Source organism: Crocodylus porosus, unplaced genomic scaffold (genome assembly GCF_001723895.1).
Source record: "Crocodylus porosus isolate Cpor-Errol unplaced genomic scaffold, CroPor_comp1, whole genome shotgun sequence".
NCBI classification, from domain to species: domain Eukaryota; kingdom Metazoa; phylum Chordata; order Crocodylia; family Crocodylidae; genus Crocodylus; species Crocodylus porosus.
Window position 1 is genome coordinate 23,817,561 of NW_017728915.1, and position 19,243 is coordinate 23,836,803.

The window sequence follows — 19,243 nt, forward strand, 5'->3', positions numbered from 1 at the left end:
GGATTTTAAAATTAAAAACATACAGACCATTTTCCTCCCACCCCTCTTGATTATTTTTTTCTCACCACCATGGTACTAGGCCTATATGACAAAGGCAAAGTAACCACAAAAAGGAGAATTATGATATTCTCTTTTGTTGAGCTGAGGGGTTATGAAAATGCTACAGGAAACCAATTACAGATTTAGTAAAGAATGCATCACATGTAACTTGCTCTTATTAGAAAATCCTTTTACAACAAATATTGATGTCTGTTGCATGCAATGTCAGTCTCAGTATTCTGTATTCTATCCAAGGTGCAGTCACTAGTATAAAAACCTACTACCAAAGTTCATTGGAAATTCTGCCTTTCCTATAGTGGCCCAAGATGGCAATCTTGTTTAGTTTAGATACAATAAACGTCTTAGAATATGCACAAATGATTCATTCCCTAAATAGAATGTATTCATTTTAAGATAACTGGACTATACAAAATGACCAAAGAGAGCTTGTAAAATTGTTAACAGTTCTTTATTTTGCAATGGAGTTAACTTTACAGACCAAGTTCCAATATTGCACAACTTGCTTGATAACATAGTTTGTTAGCTCAGTTGTGGTATTTACAAAACATGTGAAGAACATTAGGGTATGCAGGTAACACAGTCAACAGTCAAACTAGTAAGTCGTACTGTATCATCCTATATTTAGCAGAATGAAAATGCTACTAGTAAATGGCAGCAGCTTAAATAAGTTAATTTAAAATATTTACAACTATTTTAAAACAAAGAAACCTAAAAACAAGTGAGCTAATTTTAAAAAGTTGTACCCAGTTTATTTTTCAAAATGTGCATGCACACATTTTTCCCACTATTATTTAGAATGTTTTGAGTATCAAACAGCATATATCTACTCTGTAGATAGCATCCTTGTCTAACACTACAGGTGTTAGCAACTTTCAGTTTTAAATGATCAGAAAATAAAACAAACTTACAGAGAAATTAACACACAATTACATATTTTGCCTTCCCAAATTGCACCTACTTTAATATTGAGTTGTTAGCTACTTTCTGCTTTTGTATGTCTGTAAAGCATCTAGCTCACACAGGGACCTATGCAGTAAACTTTTATTTTTGACTGACTGGAAAGCCATTTTCAAATTACTCTAGCTTTAAAGTGCCTTGCAGATCATCTCTTGAATCATGCTGATTTTTAGCTTTAGAAGTTGAGAATCAGCTTTGAGATTTGTTCCTCAACTATCATTCATTTCAACAAAAATACAAAGCTTGTAATTTGTAGGTTAAGTAGTTTCAAGTTGGGAACATGGTCTGTTTCAAATGAACATAAGGCCTTTGCGAGGATGCTTCTTTTCTAGGATGAAGTGTGCTATTTCTCAGAGCTCTCGAACAGGGCAAAACTGAGTGGTGCTATAGGATGTATAGAGAGATCTTATTTTCAGTTATTTAGAAGGCAAGTTTTATTGTAAGTGCACAGTAACTGTCCTTTTACTGATCCTGTTGTTTGTTCTCTAGGTAACTTAGTAGTTTTTAATCTAAATTGATCATTAGTGACTCCTAAACGTTAAAAATATCCTTCATTTTTTTTCAGTACTACTACATACATAGATACCGAAATAAATAAGTCTTACCTACAGCTTGCATAGAAACAGAATTAGTTGCAGTGTAGCCCATATTGAAATTCCAAAGGAATCAAGTTTCAAGTAAAGTGAATTTAAATTTTTCTACAAATGATTTCCCAACAGCTCCCACACTACCTCTCCTTCAGTCTAAACACTATGTAGGTTTAGATTTTAAGAAAATACTTTTGCAATTCATGCCAACCTCTGACCTTCAGTTATGTTCCTGTGCATATACAGTACATTTACTGGATTAACACAGGTGTTAAAGAAAACAGATGTCTGGACATTTTATGTATATACTTCACATTTCCGGTCTGCACAGATGGGTTTTCTTTTTTCTTCCATATTCAGAAAACTTCACATTAGACAACAATTTTGTTTTGAAAGAATCAGTACAATGAACTCTCAGTGTTCAGAAGTGTAAAGGGAGAAGTGAGCTTCTTTGTTTGAGAACTTCCAGCTACTGCTGAGGGAAGGCACAAAGTGCTTGCAGCTTTCTGCCTATTTTTGGCCCCCCAACTTAGAAAAGGGACTTTGGGAGTCGTGGTCTTCTTGCTGTGGTCAATTTTATCCTCTTCCATGGCTAAACAGATCAAGGAGTATGTTTTTTGCATTCCCACAGAGTAAGTTGCACTCTTACTATGCTGTAGGAAAAGGAAGGAGAAGAAGCATTATAAAACTCAGTCATCCATGAGAGGTCAGACATGTTGAAGATAACAAAAGATTACAAAGCTTGCAAATAGTTTTCCAAGACTCCGCGTAATTAACAAAGCAGAATGCTGCAGTCTACTTGAATGCAAGCCAAGCTAAAGTGCTGATTTTTCTTCACATTTTTGCTTATGTGGATGCAAGTCATTCAAAAGAATATGTAATGAGGTGAGTCCTTCTGTCAATCAGTTTCCTTTGTCATTCAGAATCACAGTGGCAGTCCTGGAACTCATCTGCAAAGCTTAAATAAATGGGTTTTGCATAAAGATATTTATGGGAATTTGTGCTTTGGGGAAGGGATGGACGGGACAGGCATCCAGTTTGTATAGTTACAGGCTTACGACCATGCCTGCTCCAGTGTTGCAGGAAAGCACATCTTTTCCTGTAACAGAAGATGCAGACATCCCCCTAAAGAACTTATCCACTGCCCCACCCTGAGTGATTACACTGCATTCCAGCCTTTTGTCCCACAAAGGGCTGGAAAGGGGAAGTGAAGGTTTTATTTCAGCAAAATATTTCCATCAAAGTGGGATCATCTTCATGAGATGCTACTACACCATGTTTACTGGGCATTTATATAGTGCTTAGTAGTACCAGCAAATGCCTTTTAAGTGACGCTACCATGCAATAGCATCTCAACACGGTTTTTGCCACAGGCTACTGCGCAGTAGCATCAGGCTACTGTGCAGTTAGCATTTTGCATAGATGTGCTCAATGTGACCAAAAGAAAGGGCCTTAAACCAAGGGAACTGAAAAACAATTTACAAAGCCAAAGCACAACAGAAGTGCCTTTGCCATTTGTTAAGACAACAATACTGAGTGCCAGCTTGTGCCTGAAGTTTGTTGAAAACCTAGAAAGTATGTGGCATTAGACTTGGCTAAACTACTGGTGCTTTTATCGCATTACACTACAGATATTATTTCTCATGAGTTATTTTGAGCTTAACATTTTTAAATCTTGTGATCATTACTTTATAATCTAAAGCTTCTATAGCAACTAAGTAACTTTGACTTTATATATCTTTGGTTGGCAGTATTAAACTATTCCATTAAGCCTTGACCAGCTAATACAAAAGTTGAGGATGCTGGAAACCAGGGGCTTGAGCAGAAATCTAAGGATAAAGATGCAAGATAACAAAAAGATGCCCATACAAGATGCTACTGTGCAGCTGTTGAATCTACATGATTCTGTAGCCCTATAAGGATAGCAAAACTTTTCCAGCTTGGCCTTCACTTCATTCAAGGTCAAAGTTAAGGCAATTGAGCTTGTATGCTACAGGCTCCTCAAAAACTGCTAAAATGTATGCTTGTCCACATGGCACAGCTCCAGAACTACATGAACACCATCACTGCTTGCCCTCTACCTCCTTCCCCACCACTTAATTCAGGGTTTTTGGTCAGGGAAAAAAAGGAGGGCATGGGTGAATGTCTTTCACCCTGTGGGCTCCAGACCTGCACCAACAAGCCATCTTTAGATATTAAAGCAATATCTAAATATGAACAAGGAACATCATTGCTGCTTGCACTTTTTTGTTGCATATTTGAGAAAGTGACACAATTAAAATGTAACCGTCTTAACCTACTATACCACTAGTTGTCTTTGAGTTTGTAGTTAGGCAGTCTGATTAGTAATAAGAGATGGATTACTTTGACTGAAAGATCTCAGGGTAGGGATTTTGTTAAAATGCATGGGTAGTAACTAGTACAGTGGGGACTCAGCCCTTGACTGGACAAATGTTACATACCATGTCTACCAGTTACTAGAACTGCATCAGGCAGAGCACTTTTGCTTCTAATAAGTAGCAATTCTCACAAGTGGTGGTAAAGTGTGTGATAAAGTCTGTGTGCCTCATGATCACACGTCAGCCATTTTATAACAGCCTGGCTGTGCCGTAAACATATGCACATGGACTTCATTTTAATACCTAACAGGGGAAAAAAAGCTTTTACGTGGAGTCCAGTTCCAATTTTGAAGTTACTGAGATGCTAATAAAGTGGCAGAAAATGTCCATAGTACAGTCCTTTCAGCATCTGGGTTTTGGGGTTTGACGCTAAGGTGTGGCTTATTCTTTTAAGAAAGACTCCAATAAGTGGCAGACACTGGGTTCTGCCCCACCCCTCCCCCCATTTTATTGAATACTTTTCAGACTTGAAAAGAGGCCACCTCTCTACTTACCATAGAAGCTGTTGTATCCTGGCAGCTTATAACCTGAATCTCAATGTCTTGCTCTCCCTTGCTTTTTAACTTTTCCAAGACCTCGTTCACTCCCAGCCATTTGCAATCCATTCCTTCAACTGAAATAATATAGTCTCCTTCTTTCAGACCCAGAGACTATTTAAAAAAGAAATCATAGTAGTATGAGCTGAAGCTGTGAATAATATAAATCCCATTTTTATATCAGGTGTTTTATATCTAATGGTATTTCCCTTTACAGTTCTGTATAAAACCTGATATCATGATACAAAAGCCTTAATAAAAAGTGACAACATGGACCCTTTTTTGTAAGCTCCTATATATCAACGTGATTCCAGTATAAATACTGAATCTTCTCAGCTTTTATTTTGTATTCCATTCATCCATTTTTCTTTCTACATTTTTTCTAAAACCCTTTAATTTTTTTTAAACTATTGCTTGCTCTGACCTTCCTAGCATTTTCCTACTTAATGTTTTACCTTTTTATTTCTTTCCCTCACCCTCTTCATTTTACTCTTCAATTTGTTATTTACATCTAACCTTCATGATTCAATCTCCCACTTTGCTATAGTTCCACTTGTGGACTGGGGCAAACCTACACAGAAAAATCTTTACATCTCTCTCTCCCTCCACCCCCCTCGCACAAAAAAGGAAGAATAGGTTAAAGGCACCAATACAGTCTATTTTCATTCCCCCCGACATGTACCTCCTTTGCTTCCTAATCCTCCTTTCTACGCACTGTGTTTTCTCCCTGTTCTCTCCTCTTAAAGGCTTTTCCCTCCAGCCACTTGCTAGATTTGGCTTTTTAAAAACTAAATTGTTAACAGCACACTGTACTAGCTGAATGCCTTACTATTGCCTACATCTTAATTAGACTGAAAAAAAATCATAAAAACTTGGGAAGAACCTGGAGAAAAAAAATATTACTACAGCAATATTCTACTTACTGCTGCAGAACAGATTGGATCAAGACTATGGACCTGCACAGGTGCACCCCCTCTAAGAATGAATCCCAGCTTCCCATCTTCACAATGAAAACAAATAGTGCGAGGGGCTGTCCATCTCTGCTTGGCTGAAAACACTGATAATGGGCCCTGCAGGAAGCAAAGCAACAGGCAAATGACTTGCATTATTGCTTACAAGTAAGTTGGCTAACTTTGTCTCCTTTCCATGATAGCCTCTCGCTTTTAAATTACAATCCTTAATAAAGCCTGTGGGACTTGAATGTTAAACTCCCACCTGCTTCACTAGAAGGAAGGTCAGTGAAATGTATCCCTTCACCTCAAAACCTTGCATGAAATCCACAGTCCTATCACTGGGTTAAGGACCTCTCAGGGAGACTTAAAGTGAGGCAAGAGCGCATGCATTGGGCAATTTAGACCAGGTCCAAGGTGACTATTGCAGGATTCAGTAAACCCCACAACCCTCCCCTTCAAAGGGAGGACAGGCTGTTCCAGAAAGCATCACGTGTTTTAGTCTGCTATTCCTTCCTGTTACTTAGATTTGTGTCACGTGGAGTGTGCACATCACTACTTTTCTCATGCTGCACACCCCAATTCTGTTACAAAAAGAGCTCCGTACCCAGAGTCAGGCATGATTTCCTTCTGGTTCTCTATGTACAGTGGGACAAATCCTACCTCAAATAAAGTGACATGGGGAGAAATTTAGCTCAATGCCCACTACTCATATTATCCTTTGGTCTGCAAGTCTGAGATCAAGAACAACTTTTCAATGCTTGTTAACAAAATATTTGCATTACAGAAACACACACATTATTTCAAGCAAAGTGATATACATTTCCCCTTCTGGTTAGAACACCCCTTAGTGATGTGACAAATAGTACATAAAATTTCACATACCAGCCTATGAAAGAAGTCTTTGACTTTCACCTTGGACAACTGAGGACTAACCATGTCCACTTTATGTTCTGTTTTAGCTAGAACAAAATGCAAAAACATACGTTAGTTCTCTCAAGTGCCAGAGACCATGCTTCTCTTAACAGGATGGGCAAAAATAGTTCAAGCTTACATATATTTTATATCAAGCTAGCAATCTTTCTTATATCATTACCAGTCTGAACATAAGCATTGTCCTCTATATATAGAAAGCCATTCACTGAAGACTCATGCATATTCAGGAGAGCTTCTAAACAAAACTCCCTAAATATATGAAGACACAGTTCAGAAGGCTTGCTAAAAATCTGATCTCATAGGTCCAGTCTATAACTTAGAAATATATGCAAATACCAGAGTATCTAGATTGCACCATTTTTTTTTTACTAATATCTTTGTGCTGGTACACACAGTGAACCTTCTATTGACTCTATAATCTTTTTGCCCTTTATTGGACTTGCCTCTCCACCTCCTACCTGTCAAAATTGTTTAAGGCAACACTTGCAAAATGAGTTTCTGGCTCTTTATATATGTATTGTGCAAGACAAAGGCCTTTATCTGAAGTACTTCAGTTCTGTTGAGGTAGTCAAATCTTAAGTTGTTCTTTGCATGTGGGTAATATGAAGTAACCCAAAAAACATAGCTGATATGTAATTTTTATTTTGAAATACTTGAGAACTTAGAAACTTGTCCCACCGCTATGAATCCAGAAAGTGCTGACTATTTGAGTGTGTTATCAGAAACTAAGGATGCCAGCACATCATCCACACACTGCAGATATCTTCACTGTGGAGATTTCTTTGGGAAAAAGTTCTAGCTTCTCTATGTTTGGGGCCATCCCAATCTTTCTATTCCATGCATGATGCCCAAGTTTTGCTCCTGATTAGTCTCCTACTGTATTATTCTGATTTCATACAGTCTCCTCCTCCATCCTTTACCATGGGTTCAGGTTCCTTGGTAGCATATTCAAGAGTTCCCTCCGAAAATGTCCCTTTAATTTTAATGAATAACCATGTGTAAAATGTTTTAAAAGGTATCTAATTATTATTTCCTAAACATTAAATCTGATTAGCAGAAAAGCTGTTTAAATTAACAATGTCCAGACTGTCCAGACCCCGCTTCTCCACATAGTTCATTCTTTAACCACAAAGTCTGAGATCTACTTCCAGACCCTTTTCAAGGTGCCCGCCACTTTGTGAAAAATGTGCCTAAAAATCCCTAGTCACTTTAAAAAACTTTAATTTTTAGATGGAGATACTTACGAAGGATGTCCGGAGCTTGTATGAGACTCAGGAAGTCATCTTCCTGCTCCTGCTGAGCGTACTTGAGTAGTGAGCGCTTGTGAGCAACTGTTAGGATCTCTTGAAGAATGTCAATATTTCGAAGCTTTCTACACAGACCACAAGCTCTCAGTGCATCTTCATGATAAACAAGGGCTTTGCGTAAGTGTGCTTTTCCTGGAGGAAGCAAAAACTATTAGAAATCTTGGAAACAAAAGGCTACATAAAGTATAGTTGATATTAACAATCTTCAAACACTTTTTCCTGTAGGAAGTAAAGGTTGAAAGCCTAATCTTGTGCTCCTTATTCACCTGAGCAGCCTTCTGTGCGATTACCAGCGAAACCAGGTATTACTTCTTCAAGAGGAGACTGGACAGGCACCTGGCTGGGGTCTTGTGACCCCTCCCACCCCCAGTGCTCATTCCTCCCCATGGCGGGGGGTCGGACTCGATGATCTGTCTAGGTCCCTTCCAACTCATTGATTCTATGATACTTAAAGTAAGACCATTTCTTCATCAGGATTGTTTTACTATCTTGGGAGTATACTATCTTGGTAAAGCACTTCAGTGCCTTTATACAAGAAAAGCTGTGCTGTGTACTGATATAGTAAAGTCCCATCTGCCTGACATCCCAACCAAACAAGGTACAGCAGGAAGAGTGCCGATATGACCGCATCCGTACAAGGAGCTGCTGCTGGCACAGTTGCATCCATTGGGGATAACACCTCTCCATGCCCCTTGCAGACACTGGTGTCTCCTGTAGGCTCAGCCCAAATTTAAGAACTAATTTGATTTATTTCGGTGCCTAGATGTTACTAATATAGACATATTTGCAAAAATTAGAACTTTATCATTATTCTCATAGTCATGGTCACAAAAAACAAATTAGGATAAATCCTGCTCCCCATTTCAAGTAATTTTAATCAGGCTAGACAATAAAACTTAGAGCCCAATTCATCCCATTAGTCATTTTGAATAGGAAGCTATTTTTCCTGTCCAAAATTGAGTTTGTCTTAACTGATACATGCTTATAGCTGCAGATGTTGGTTATTTATATCTCTGTATATGGGATATAATGGGACTTTACTGTATCAGTACACAGTACATATCTCCTTTTTATATACAATGAATAATATATTTTTATCTCAATATTAAAATGTTTCTGTATAGTACTTTTCTGCTGTGTTATAGTTTGAATAGAGGTTGAAATTACCTAGTTGTTGTCGTTGAACTTTGTCCTTTAAAATGGTTAGAATTGTCAGGCCTTCAGGCATGTGATCATACAATTGGGACCAGATCTTTTCCTGCTGGTCTTCATCATCAGTGGACTGCACTAAAATAATACATATAAAATTAGCCATGCATCTCACTCCACTCAGGTTGACTGTTCAGGAGCGGAAGTATAAATCCTCTGGAAACATCCATCTAAACTGCGGAGCAGGGGGTTCAGGGGAGATTCAAGCTTCTTATATTAACTTTTACATGAAAAACTAGTCCTACTGTCTGCAGCCTGAATGTGAATAATTTAGTGCACGTAACATTTCTCAAATCTTTTTGCAAGCCTTAGCTAATCATTGCACCTCTATTCCAGGGGGAAAATGGATGAATAGATAAAGGCCACAAGGGATTTTAGAGAGAGAGAGAGACTGTATGAGACCTACGGAGTCCTCAATGTTTAGTCCTGCTCCCAAGACAAGCATTTCTTAATACTAGTGGCTTATATTGTATATACAGAAAAAACAAGGTATTCTTACACTTGTGGTCACTCAGGATGGTAGCAACAAAGTAGTGTGCCAGAGCTTTGTAATGGTCTGACTTTATCTGTGCCAGTTTTGACCAGGAATAAGGGATGTTCTCCTTGACAGGAGCCTGATTCATTGCAGTGTCAACAAGCATGTAAACCTCTCCAACCTGCAATAAAACATATAATCTAAGTATGAGAATCCAGATATCACCATCCTTTAGTTAGCTGGAAAGAGAGATACAGGAGAAAAGAAAGTTTAGGTTATTACACAGCATTATGATTGGGATGGCCAAAATTAAAAAGGATGACTGAAACCACGTATCAGGGGAAAATGAAATCTGAAACTGACTGAACAGACTCCTGGAAAATAGAATAATTTTGTACAGCTATGTATGGTCTTCATATCTGATACTTGTGCTTTTACTGTATGTTCTATAAATATTCTCTAATAGTATACAATGTTTTATAACCTATAAACAGATTATCCTTTCAGATGCATTAGTAAGCCAAATAGGTTACTGATAAATTTATGCTTGAATTTTGGAAAACAGCGTTCAAAGCTGGCTTCAGGTCATCTCATACTGTGAAATAAGTTTGGTCAATGAAGGCTCTTCAGGGTTGGCAGGGTAACTAATGTACCTTGCCTACAGTAGGCACTGTAGGTATATCTAGAAGATATAAAGCAGCACCATGCAGAGATACTTGACCTAGCTCTGCATGTGCTGCCTCCTCAGCTAGAAGCACTACAGCTGCATTCCTCAGACACTATACCAAGCCTTGGTTAATTTTCTTTGTATGGGCTTAAGAACTGATGTGAACTAACTCAGGGAGACCTGAAGGTATGTACAGCCTACCCATTCCCAGGTGTTGCCAACCTCCATTAATTTTCACATTTCTTTCTCTGAGAAAGCCATTGTTCTCATATTTAGCTGAATCTAGGTAACAGTTCTGCTGCCTCCACACTTCAAATCACTAGCAATTCTTGCCCACCACAATTCCCCCACTACACAAAAGATTCTGGTTAGGGTCAATGAAACAACACTGTGGTGTTTTGGGTCTTTAGCCAACCCCAGCTGCACTTCCAGCTGCAAGAAAGTTAAAGCAAGATCAGCATTTAGCAATTTGATGATGTGGAAGGGATGCAGTGGTACTACGTAAGAAACTATCACCTCCTTCTGGTGGAACCTGGTGAAAAGACCTCTTAGTAGAATGACCCTTTAATACTTAATCTACGATCAGACTAATTTAGGACACACTGGACATGTCTACGCAAGATGCTAACTTCACAGGAGCCTAATAATACTGCGCAGTAGCCTATTGCCACCACTTATGCTGACGTGCTACTGCACAGTAGCATCACTAAAAAGGCATATGCTGACACTACTGCACAGTAACGCCAGTTACTGCACATTGATTTAGTACTTGACTATACAAGTGCTATACTTAATGCACAGTAACTAATGAACATGTAGATGTACCCACTTGGTTCTTGTTCTTAAACAGTCAGTAGATTTCTTGATGCTCTACTAAATCCAGTTTAGCTTACAAAATCCCTCCCTGTGGTCCTAACTAGACATTTTGTCAGTTTGTCAATTAATTTCTGGGAGAACTGCACAGTTACATACTTCAGCCTGCTAAAATGAACCACATACACATTCAAAAAATGAAGTCAGTGTCTAGTTGCTGTTTTGACAGGCTTCCAATTGGGATGTGGTGTTAATAAACTGATCTGTTACAGGGATAATGTTAAACTTATACAAGTATTTCCATATGCCAGAACCTACAGCCCTGTAAGCTAATTTTTCTAATACTGTGCCAGCCATCTGCCACAAATCCTTCACATTTTCAGCTTGCGACCTTTTTTTTTAGAATTTTAATGAATGCTAAAAAAACCTCTTTAACATTTTAATACATTGGCAGTATCGATACAGATCTGAAGTAGTGATTTTGATGATGGGTTGGGAAGGAAAAAGAGAGCACTTTTTGTAGATTTAACAGTCTCATGGCTTACCTTTGCAACCTCTTGGGCCATCTTTACTAGTGTAAAAAACTCATTGCGTATTCCAGGGAGACTGATCTGTTCAAAGACGCATTCTTGAGCTTGAGCAAGCATCATTTTGGCTAATACACTCAGCATAGCTGGGCTCATGTCGTAACTTGGTGTATGAGTGAATGTTTCCTTTAGGTAGTTCAAGATTCCTGAAATATTAACATGTTTTACTAATTACAAGAAGAAAACAGGTGAACAGTTATGACTGGCACATAAGATAACTGCAGAATTTGAAAATGTACTATCTAGGGACTGTTCAAGGCAAATTAAGTCATCCCAAATGAGTCTTGGTAAATAGTCAATTAAATTGACCTACTATTTAGTGTCCTGTATTACCAGGATGTGCCACAATTCCCAAGGTTATCATTCACCAGAGCTGCAAAAGTTGATTTGCCTACAACTTGTCTGCCTGTTCTTAGGAGTGCTGCTCAACTAGGAGCATCACAGTTCCTCAGAGACCAAGCAGAATGAGGTTTTACTTAAGAGAAGAAATCTGAAGGACTCTGAAAAGGAAGCAAGGGTAAGGCCCCATAGGAAAGAACTGACACCACATACCGCAAAGGATACTGGGTCATTGTGTGCTTGGATTCTAGAGCTGCTCTAACCCATTTCAACTAAAAACAGTTTTGATCATTTAGAAACCTAAAACAAACACCAACTGTAGTGTAAACAGTTAGTAACACTTTCAGGGATTAAAATGTAACCTTCAACATGCATCTCATCCAACTGGTTTATCAAGTTCCACTCGCATGCTAATTGCCCCATATTACTGCACAACTATCAAGGCAGAACTCAGTGCTCTAGAAGTTTCCCATTTATCACAAGTGTTTTTTATTCCTTGTTACTACTTACCTGTTCAGCCTGCTATGCTCCTATTATTAGTGCTAGTTCTATGATCTTACGTTTCAGAAGTAGAAGCTGAAATTATGCAAAGTGTAATCAGTGCCATACTCTGCTCTTTTAAAGAGCTCTTGAGCTCAAAAATGTCTGTCAAGCCCATCTGAGCCAAGCGCCTTTCTCAGATTCCTTTAGAAACTGAATTTGCTCAGAAAGTCCAGAAAACCACCCTCACTTTCTGATATGAGTTGGTTCTCCTTTGTCTTATGACTTTTTCATAGCATAGAGAGAGGGCTTTGCCATGGATTGAATCAGTGCCACTACTTGTATCTAGCTGCATGGAATGGCTACTACAGATGCATGTACTGTATTGGAACACTGTATGCTGTGTTACCAAAGTGCTATGGAGCCATGCACAAGTACAACGACTAGTCGGCAAAAGATATGTTACTTTGGCTGCAGATGACATGCTTCAGTTTGTAAACTAACACAGTTCTACAAATACACTTACATGACTAATGCTCTAATTAGTGATTTATTTAAAGGGAAATTTCTCTCCTCTGCTACCTCATATTATAAATGCTGAAACCTCTTTTTAGGCAGATCAGTAGCAAGACAAAAATCTATTTAAAAATGCATGGAGCATATTCTCAAAATCTGTGCGCAGTTCTTTGAATACAAGAGCTGGCAGTATTACAGTAATACACTTTGTGCTCGTAGTTGCCAGCTATGATGGCTTTCAAACAGTCCAACATTATAATTATCATCTTGCAACACATTTTGATAATGTACCTATAAAGCTGGCAGACTCTAAACATCTAGAAATATTTTTAGTAATGTGATACCTTTAGATTTACATAATAACTTTCATGCAAGGATCTTACAGGCAAGAAATAAAGGGTCCCACTATAAAGCCCACTCAAATGAAAATTAAAGCTCTCTCTGAATGCTACCTGAGAAATATGTACTTCTCCTTTTATTTCTATTACTAACTTAGCAGAGTAAAAAATATTATGAATATATAATTATGGCCATTGATTCTGCTCATTTAGAGAGAAAGGCATATATCTCATTGATTTTTATATGGCTCATAAACATCATTTGAGAAGAAGAAGAAGAAGAAGAATTTTTCTTTTTTTTTTTTTAAGATAAACTGAAAATTTTAAATGTCAGAACCATTGCTCAGATGTTCCACCAGCAAAAATACATTGACTCCAGTTGTTGCACTGGTAAAACTGAGTGGACAATTAACAGGTTAATGTACAGCTATTACCTACATCTTCAAACTACAGCTCACTAATTATTAACCACAGTATTCATTTTGTCGTTATCAACCTGGTTCAGGCTGCAGCTCCAGGTTTTGAAACATTAGTTTAATGTTGCAGGGAATGTTTAATTAAAGATTAGTTCCAGATCTTCATTAGGATCTTCAGGTTTCACTCCTGCTGCTTTTTTTGTCTAAGACACTGTGAAACTAAAACTAAGAATGAACAAGAACTACAGTTGTCCGTCAGAGGACAAAACTTGAGACCACACACATTAAGCCCAAAACTTCCACAGAAATCTTCTCCTTGGTATTGCATTATGCCAGCAAGCTACTGCTGTTTGTTTGGGGGGAGAGGGAGGGTCTTCCTTTTTTGTACCTGCAGCTCTCTGGAAAGCATCAACAGCATTTTCAAGTCCAGACTGGGTCTGTCGATTACACCTTGTACCAATCTGCGTGTAGAGGGCTCCAATGTTAAATAAAATGCTGGCTTTTTCTAGTGACAGGTTTTGCTGACAGACTGGGACTCCGGTGAAAGAATCGTACCTTTGGTGGGGGAGAAAAAAATGAAATGAGATTAAATGTGCCAGAAGGACCACAAAGCACAGCAAGACAATGTTTTCATTCTGCTTTCTGAGAGTTGCAAGCTCTGTATGCTTATCATGCTTCATATAAAGCTAAAGGCCAGGATATTCACCTGTATGTACTGCAAGTGCATGTGAGTCCTATGAGCTAGCTAGCTTGTGGATTTACTGGGACTTTCTTAAAACGCACTTTGTCCCTTTTTGGAATGTTTGACTGGAACTTCAACAGCTTTTCCTTGACCGAAGGGTGGGTACCTCAGTTTCTCATCAAAAGTAAAAGATTTAAATCCAGTGAGTCAAATTCTGCTTCTATATGGTCGGGAAATACACCACCCCAAGAGCACCCCCAACAATTTACAATAGTCTCCTGGCTCAGCTGCCCTTCCTAGTAACTACAGAAGATGAAGCAGCAGCTCCCTTGTCCACTGCTGCATGTACTATCAGCCAGGACCCAAAGTCCAAGTAGCACATGCAGAAGATTTAATTTACCCTCACTCCCTTGTGTAAGCAGATAGCCAATGTTACCATCTTTATTACTGACCTTACTCTCAGTATAAAATGGGCCTTATTTCCTTCACCTCTACTGCATGTACTAAATGCATATCAATATAAATATTACATTCACTGTACAAAAAATGGTTTCAAATTAGACAGAATTAGTTTAACAATACTCTACTTGTGGGGGTGGAAAAATTCAAAGTACAACTTACCATGTAAATAAGATCCCCATGTGTCTGGTAGGTGGAAAAAACCTGTTTTCTATGAAGCCAAGTTGATTGAAATAGCTAATCAACATCTCAATGCCAGCTTCATCTCTGCTGGGAGTACGGCAGGCCTTGAAGAACAAAGGCAGTGTCACAAAACGAATTCTGTTTCATTTCAGAATAAATGTTTACAGTGAGGGCAAAACTCTGCTCTAGCTGAAAGCATCTAGACTTCTGCATAATATGAAAATGTCCAGAATATGGGAATTAGAAATTCAGGACAAAAGCTCAGCCCTGATGTATGGACACAGCTCTGAACAGTTACGTTGTGCAATGCACAGAAGCGGCATCCGGCCTCAAAAGCACAGGCTAGTATATGATAGGCAGTTCTATCACACTTTGAAAAAGGCTTGGTTGCCTATGTTGAACACTAGGTATTTTCTGAACTACTGAAGAAAATCTAACAAATGGCTAATAATTAGTAATATTTAGTTTTCTGCTGCAGCTCTCCTAATTTTGTTACTGCTTTCACACTTCACTTGAAAATTCTTTAATCGCTCTTCCCCTCCCCCATTACAATTTAAATATTTTACAGATAAAGTTTTGAATTTGCAGGTTGGGTCTAATTGGTGGATTCAGTCACATTGTAATGACTCTTTCATGCCTTTCTTTACCCTTTTTTAAAATCAATTAAGAGTGTAAAGTTGTTAGGGTGTGGAAGCAGTCATCTGATATGACTTATTATTGCCGCCTTATGTGTGGAGGAAAAGTAAATAAGAATAAGCTAACCTTTGACCAACACAGTTACCTGCCAGGGTGGATAATAGAAACATAATCTGATGCTACTGTTTAATTACAACCTGCAAGTTTAGAACTATCTAAAGAGATTACCATGCAATACTCAAACCCACTTGTCTCAAATCCATAAGATCTGCAATTTCATCTTCGTATTCTGAGCTGTCTTCACTGTAATGTTCCAGGATGAAATCCTAAAAATATGGGAATAGCCTTAAACATTTAAACCAAAGCAATAGGTTTCTCTGCAATTATGAACGGTGTCCTGAATATTTAAAAACTATTTTTCCCTTCACAATGAGGGGAATGTGTTTTTTAGGACACAAAAGTCAAGTGTTTTATACTTATGTGATGGTATAAAAAGTTAAGAGAAGCCAGTTTGAAGCTGGCTGTGCTCCGACACACTCAGATTAGACCTTTCTAAGGAGAAAGCTGCAGCATCTCATGTACTCCATGTCCCTGCATTTCAAAATGGTGGCAGGAATAATTTAACTAAAGCTCATCAAGTAAGCTTTAATTAAAAGTACCCCAGCTGCTATTCTAAAATTCAGGGACACTGAATACATGAGATGCAGCTCTCAGGAGTTGCTCCTAATTAACCCAACCCCCACCCCAGAGCAGGTAGACAGGTATCCTTGCTTTGGTATCAGATACAAGGGATGCCAGTCTGGGTAAAGGAACAGTAATTACATCTTCTCCACTTGTTTTACAACCTGCTCTTTTGTAAGCAACATCTAAACACTTAAAACTACAAACAGCAAAGGAGTCAAGTGATCATAAGATACCCAGCTCACCACCCTATGTTCTACAGTGTAGACAGACTCCCTTACATCCACAGAGTAGCCTCAGTAGTCTTAATGCAGCATGTTAACAGAAGGATGTATGAACTCTTTATTTCTACTAGATTTCCACCATTGTGACTCCATGGATCCACAACATGCAAGTTAAACAGTTTACACCAAGGCACCCAACCTTTTCACCTCACAGGCTCTGTAAGTGGTGCCAGGTCAGTCCATGGACCAGATCCGATCTGTGAGCCTAATCAAGTGCACTTTGCAGGCACAGACAGGGCCCAATTTAGCTGCATGGGGCCTGGGCCCAATCCAGCTGCACAGGATTTGGAGATTTGCCATCAGAGTGGTGGCTGTGTTAATTGCCATTGCTCCCCTGCTGCCAAGTTCCCAGACCCATGTGGAGCCCTGCAAGCCAGGCAACATGGCTCTGTGGACAGGATCCGACCTGCGTACACAATTTATTTATAGAACTCTAAATTAGTCTAAGGGTGCTTAACTGAAGTCACTTTTCAAATCATTCTCTGAATTTGAACTGTAAAGTTAAAAAATGATCAAAAGAAGAGGGAAGATTTTTTTTTCTGATTCAAACAATCATTTCCCAAGAAGGAGTATTTGGGGCTTACACCACAGCGTTCAGTGAAAACCCAAATTCTCCTCAAGTCCCAATCTATGCTCCTGTCTGAGACAGAACTCCCATTGAAGCCAGTGAGTGTTTTGCTCCGAAGAATGCAGATTAAGTTACTCTGGGAAGCTGAAACTGAGTTGCTCTTGGCTTAGTAAAGCTGCTGTTGTTTACTTGCTCCATGGAGCAGGGCTGCTGCTGATTGCCAGAGGCAGGGAAATGAAACAAAAACAGCCTTCCTTCCACAAATTTCATCATATAATTCAAACACAGAAACACTAAACACAGCCAACCCCACCAAAATAAATATCTGTAAAAGGCACACTCTCCTGTGCCAAAGGGAAGACCTTTATAATCTTTGCTGAAAATTTTTTTGTGCAATCAAAAACCTGAAAGTGTGAGAACACCTTTAAATCCATATTAAAGATGGCATTTTTTTGTCTGAGCAAAATCCTTGCTCCCAGGTGTAATGTTATTTTACTAGTTCAGGGAAAGTACCTACATAATAGGGAGAAAACAAGATCCACTCTGCATATCAGATCCCTGGACTTAGAAAGTAGTGGTACAAAGCATGCTTAAAACTGCCCTACCTGATTAGATGGGGCTGCCCCAGTCCCAGGAGTGCAGAGTTATAGCTGCCTCTGCATCTCATTTTGCTTCCTCTGCCCAGCATAGGCTAGTTATGCCCCTCACAAGAGAGAATCTAGGCATATATGAGTACTGATACATTTGGGTTTTCTGTCTGGATGCCAAACTATCCCTCAACTGCCCTAAAAAAGCACAAAAGTGTGTGCAACCAGATTATTTAACTGATCCTCATCCAGATGGTAAGCTCTTCTGGAGAAGGACCTGGTTTGGTTTGAACTATGGAGTGCCCAGTGCCCTTTTGAATACCATAAAAAAGAATAAGTCATCATCACTACTAGCCTAGACACAAGAGAACTGGTAAAATTTTGTTTAGAGAGGTGCACATCTAGAGTCATGCTACTGAAGTCACTAGAACTGTTTCTCTTAAGAACATTTAATATCAAATACCGGGTATGTCTTAATGGATTATATTCTTAATTGATCACATTAAAATCAGGTTAGTGCAAATAAAACAAAAATGTGTTTAGAATTTGTACCTAGCACTACACCTCTTCCAACTTAACTCCTCTGCAATTTTCCTACATGTTAAATAACTGATTCTAAATATTCTGTCTTTGTAATTTACCTTAAGGGGGATAGTGAAGTCCACTTCTTTGGTCTCTTTCAAACCAAGCGGTACCAAGGGAATGCTGAAAGCTTCTCTGTGACAAGAGAAAAGACAAAACAGAAAATGAATCCCTCGTTGTCTGTTGCTCATTTGGCAGTGGTACCTCTCTTTCTCTGCATAGCCACTGGCTGGGCTTCCTCATGAGTATCCATGTAACATGCAGCTTTTCCTTTGTACTAGGCAGCATTAAGTATAATTGTTCAGCCTCACACCATGTATTTTCCTTGTTTTTTTAAAAAGCAACATAAACAGCCAAAATGCATGCTCCAATTTCAGGAATGAAAGAAGCATATGATGGGGAAGAAATATATCATGGTGTGTCTCCTGATAAATTAGGACACCACTAATGTGTTTGTGAGTAGGGGGAGCTGTTGACCCCAGTGTGGGTAGGCAGCAACTAAAGTCTATCCCCAGTGAAAAGGGAGACTCTCTCTCTCCCCACCCAAGCTGTACCCAGCCAGCATGGTCACTGGAGGATAGCCAGAGCCCACTTGTATCAAGACTCTTCTGCAAGTAGAAAGGACAGCAGAGACCTCAACAAAATAAGGTCTGCTTTGGCACCCTGCCATACTGAGTCATTCTACCCCGAAGGACCAAGGAGAAAAGAAAGGGTAGATTCAGCTTCCTTTGTTTATGTAAGCCACGTGAGCCAGAAGCAGCTCTACCATTGCAGGGAGACATGCCAGGTAAGTCCTATGCTAATTTTTTATGCTTAAGCATTCTCGTTTGCATGCATCAGCCACTGATGGAAATTGGTCTCTAGTGCAGGTGAAGGGGGGGGTCTGACCTGTTCTGACACCAGTGGAATCAGATGATACGTTTTAAGAAAAAATGTGCAATACTCTAGCTCCTAGAGAATGTTAGGGTCAGGGAAGAATGCAGCCCATAAAACATTACTACTGAAGGTG

At 39.0% G+C, this 19,243-nt stretch overlaps 1 protein-coding gene across 2 annotated transcripts in view; it reads right to left on the reverse strand.

Moving 5' to 3' along the window:
* Positions 1-489: 489 nt before the first annotated feature.
* RHPN2 (rhophilin Rho GTPase binding protein 2) overlaps positions 490-19,243 on the reverse strand; it is a 42,747-nt gene continuing 23,993 nt past the window's right edge. Inside the window, exons 4-15 of one of the 2 annotated variants that reach the window (XM_019535841.1) lie at positions 18,294-18,369; positions 15,781-15,858; positions 14,876-15,000; positions 13,961-14,127; positions 11,442-11,629; positions 9,441-9,597; positions 8,900-9,019; positions 7,670-7,864; positions 6,375-6,451; positions 5,463-5,609; positions 4,498-4,653; positions 490-2,257 (exon numbers count right to left, since the gene is read on the reverse strand). In XM_019535841.1, coding sequence (XP_019391386.1) covers positions 2,003-2,257; positions 4,498-4,653; positions 5,463-5,609; positions 6,375-6,451; positions 7,670-7,864; positions 8,900-9,019; positions 9,441-9,597; positions 11,442-11,629; positions 13,961-14,127; positions 14,876-15,000; positions 15,781-15,858; positions 18,294-18,369 — 1,741 coding nt within the window. In that variant the 3' untranslated portion in view covers positions 490-2,002. The remainder of the gene's footprint in view (positions 2,258-4,497; positions 4,654-5,462; positions 5,610-6,374; positions 6,452-7,669; positions 7,865-8,899; positions 9,020-9,440; positions 9,598-11,441; positions 11,630-13,960; positions 14,128-14,875; positions 15,001-15,780; positions 15,859-18,293; positions 18,370-19,243) is intronic. The other variant, XM_019535842.1, reaches the window with a different exon arrangement.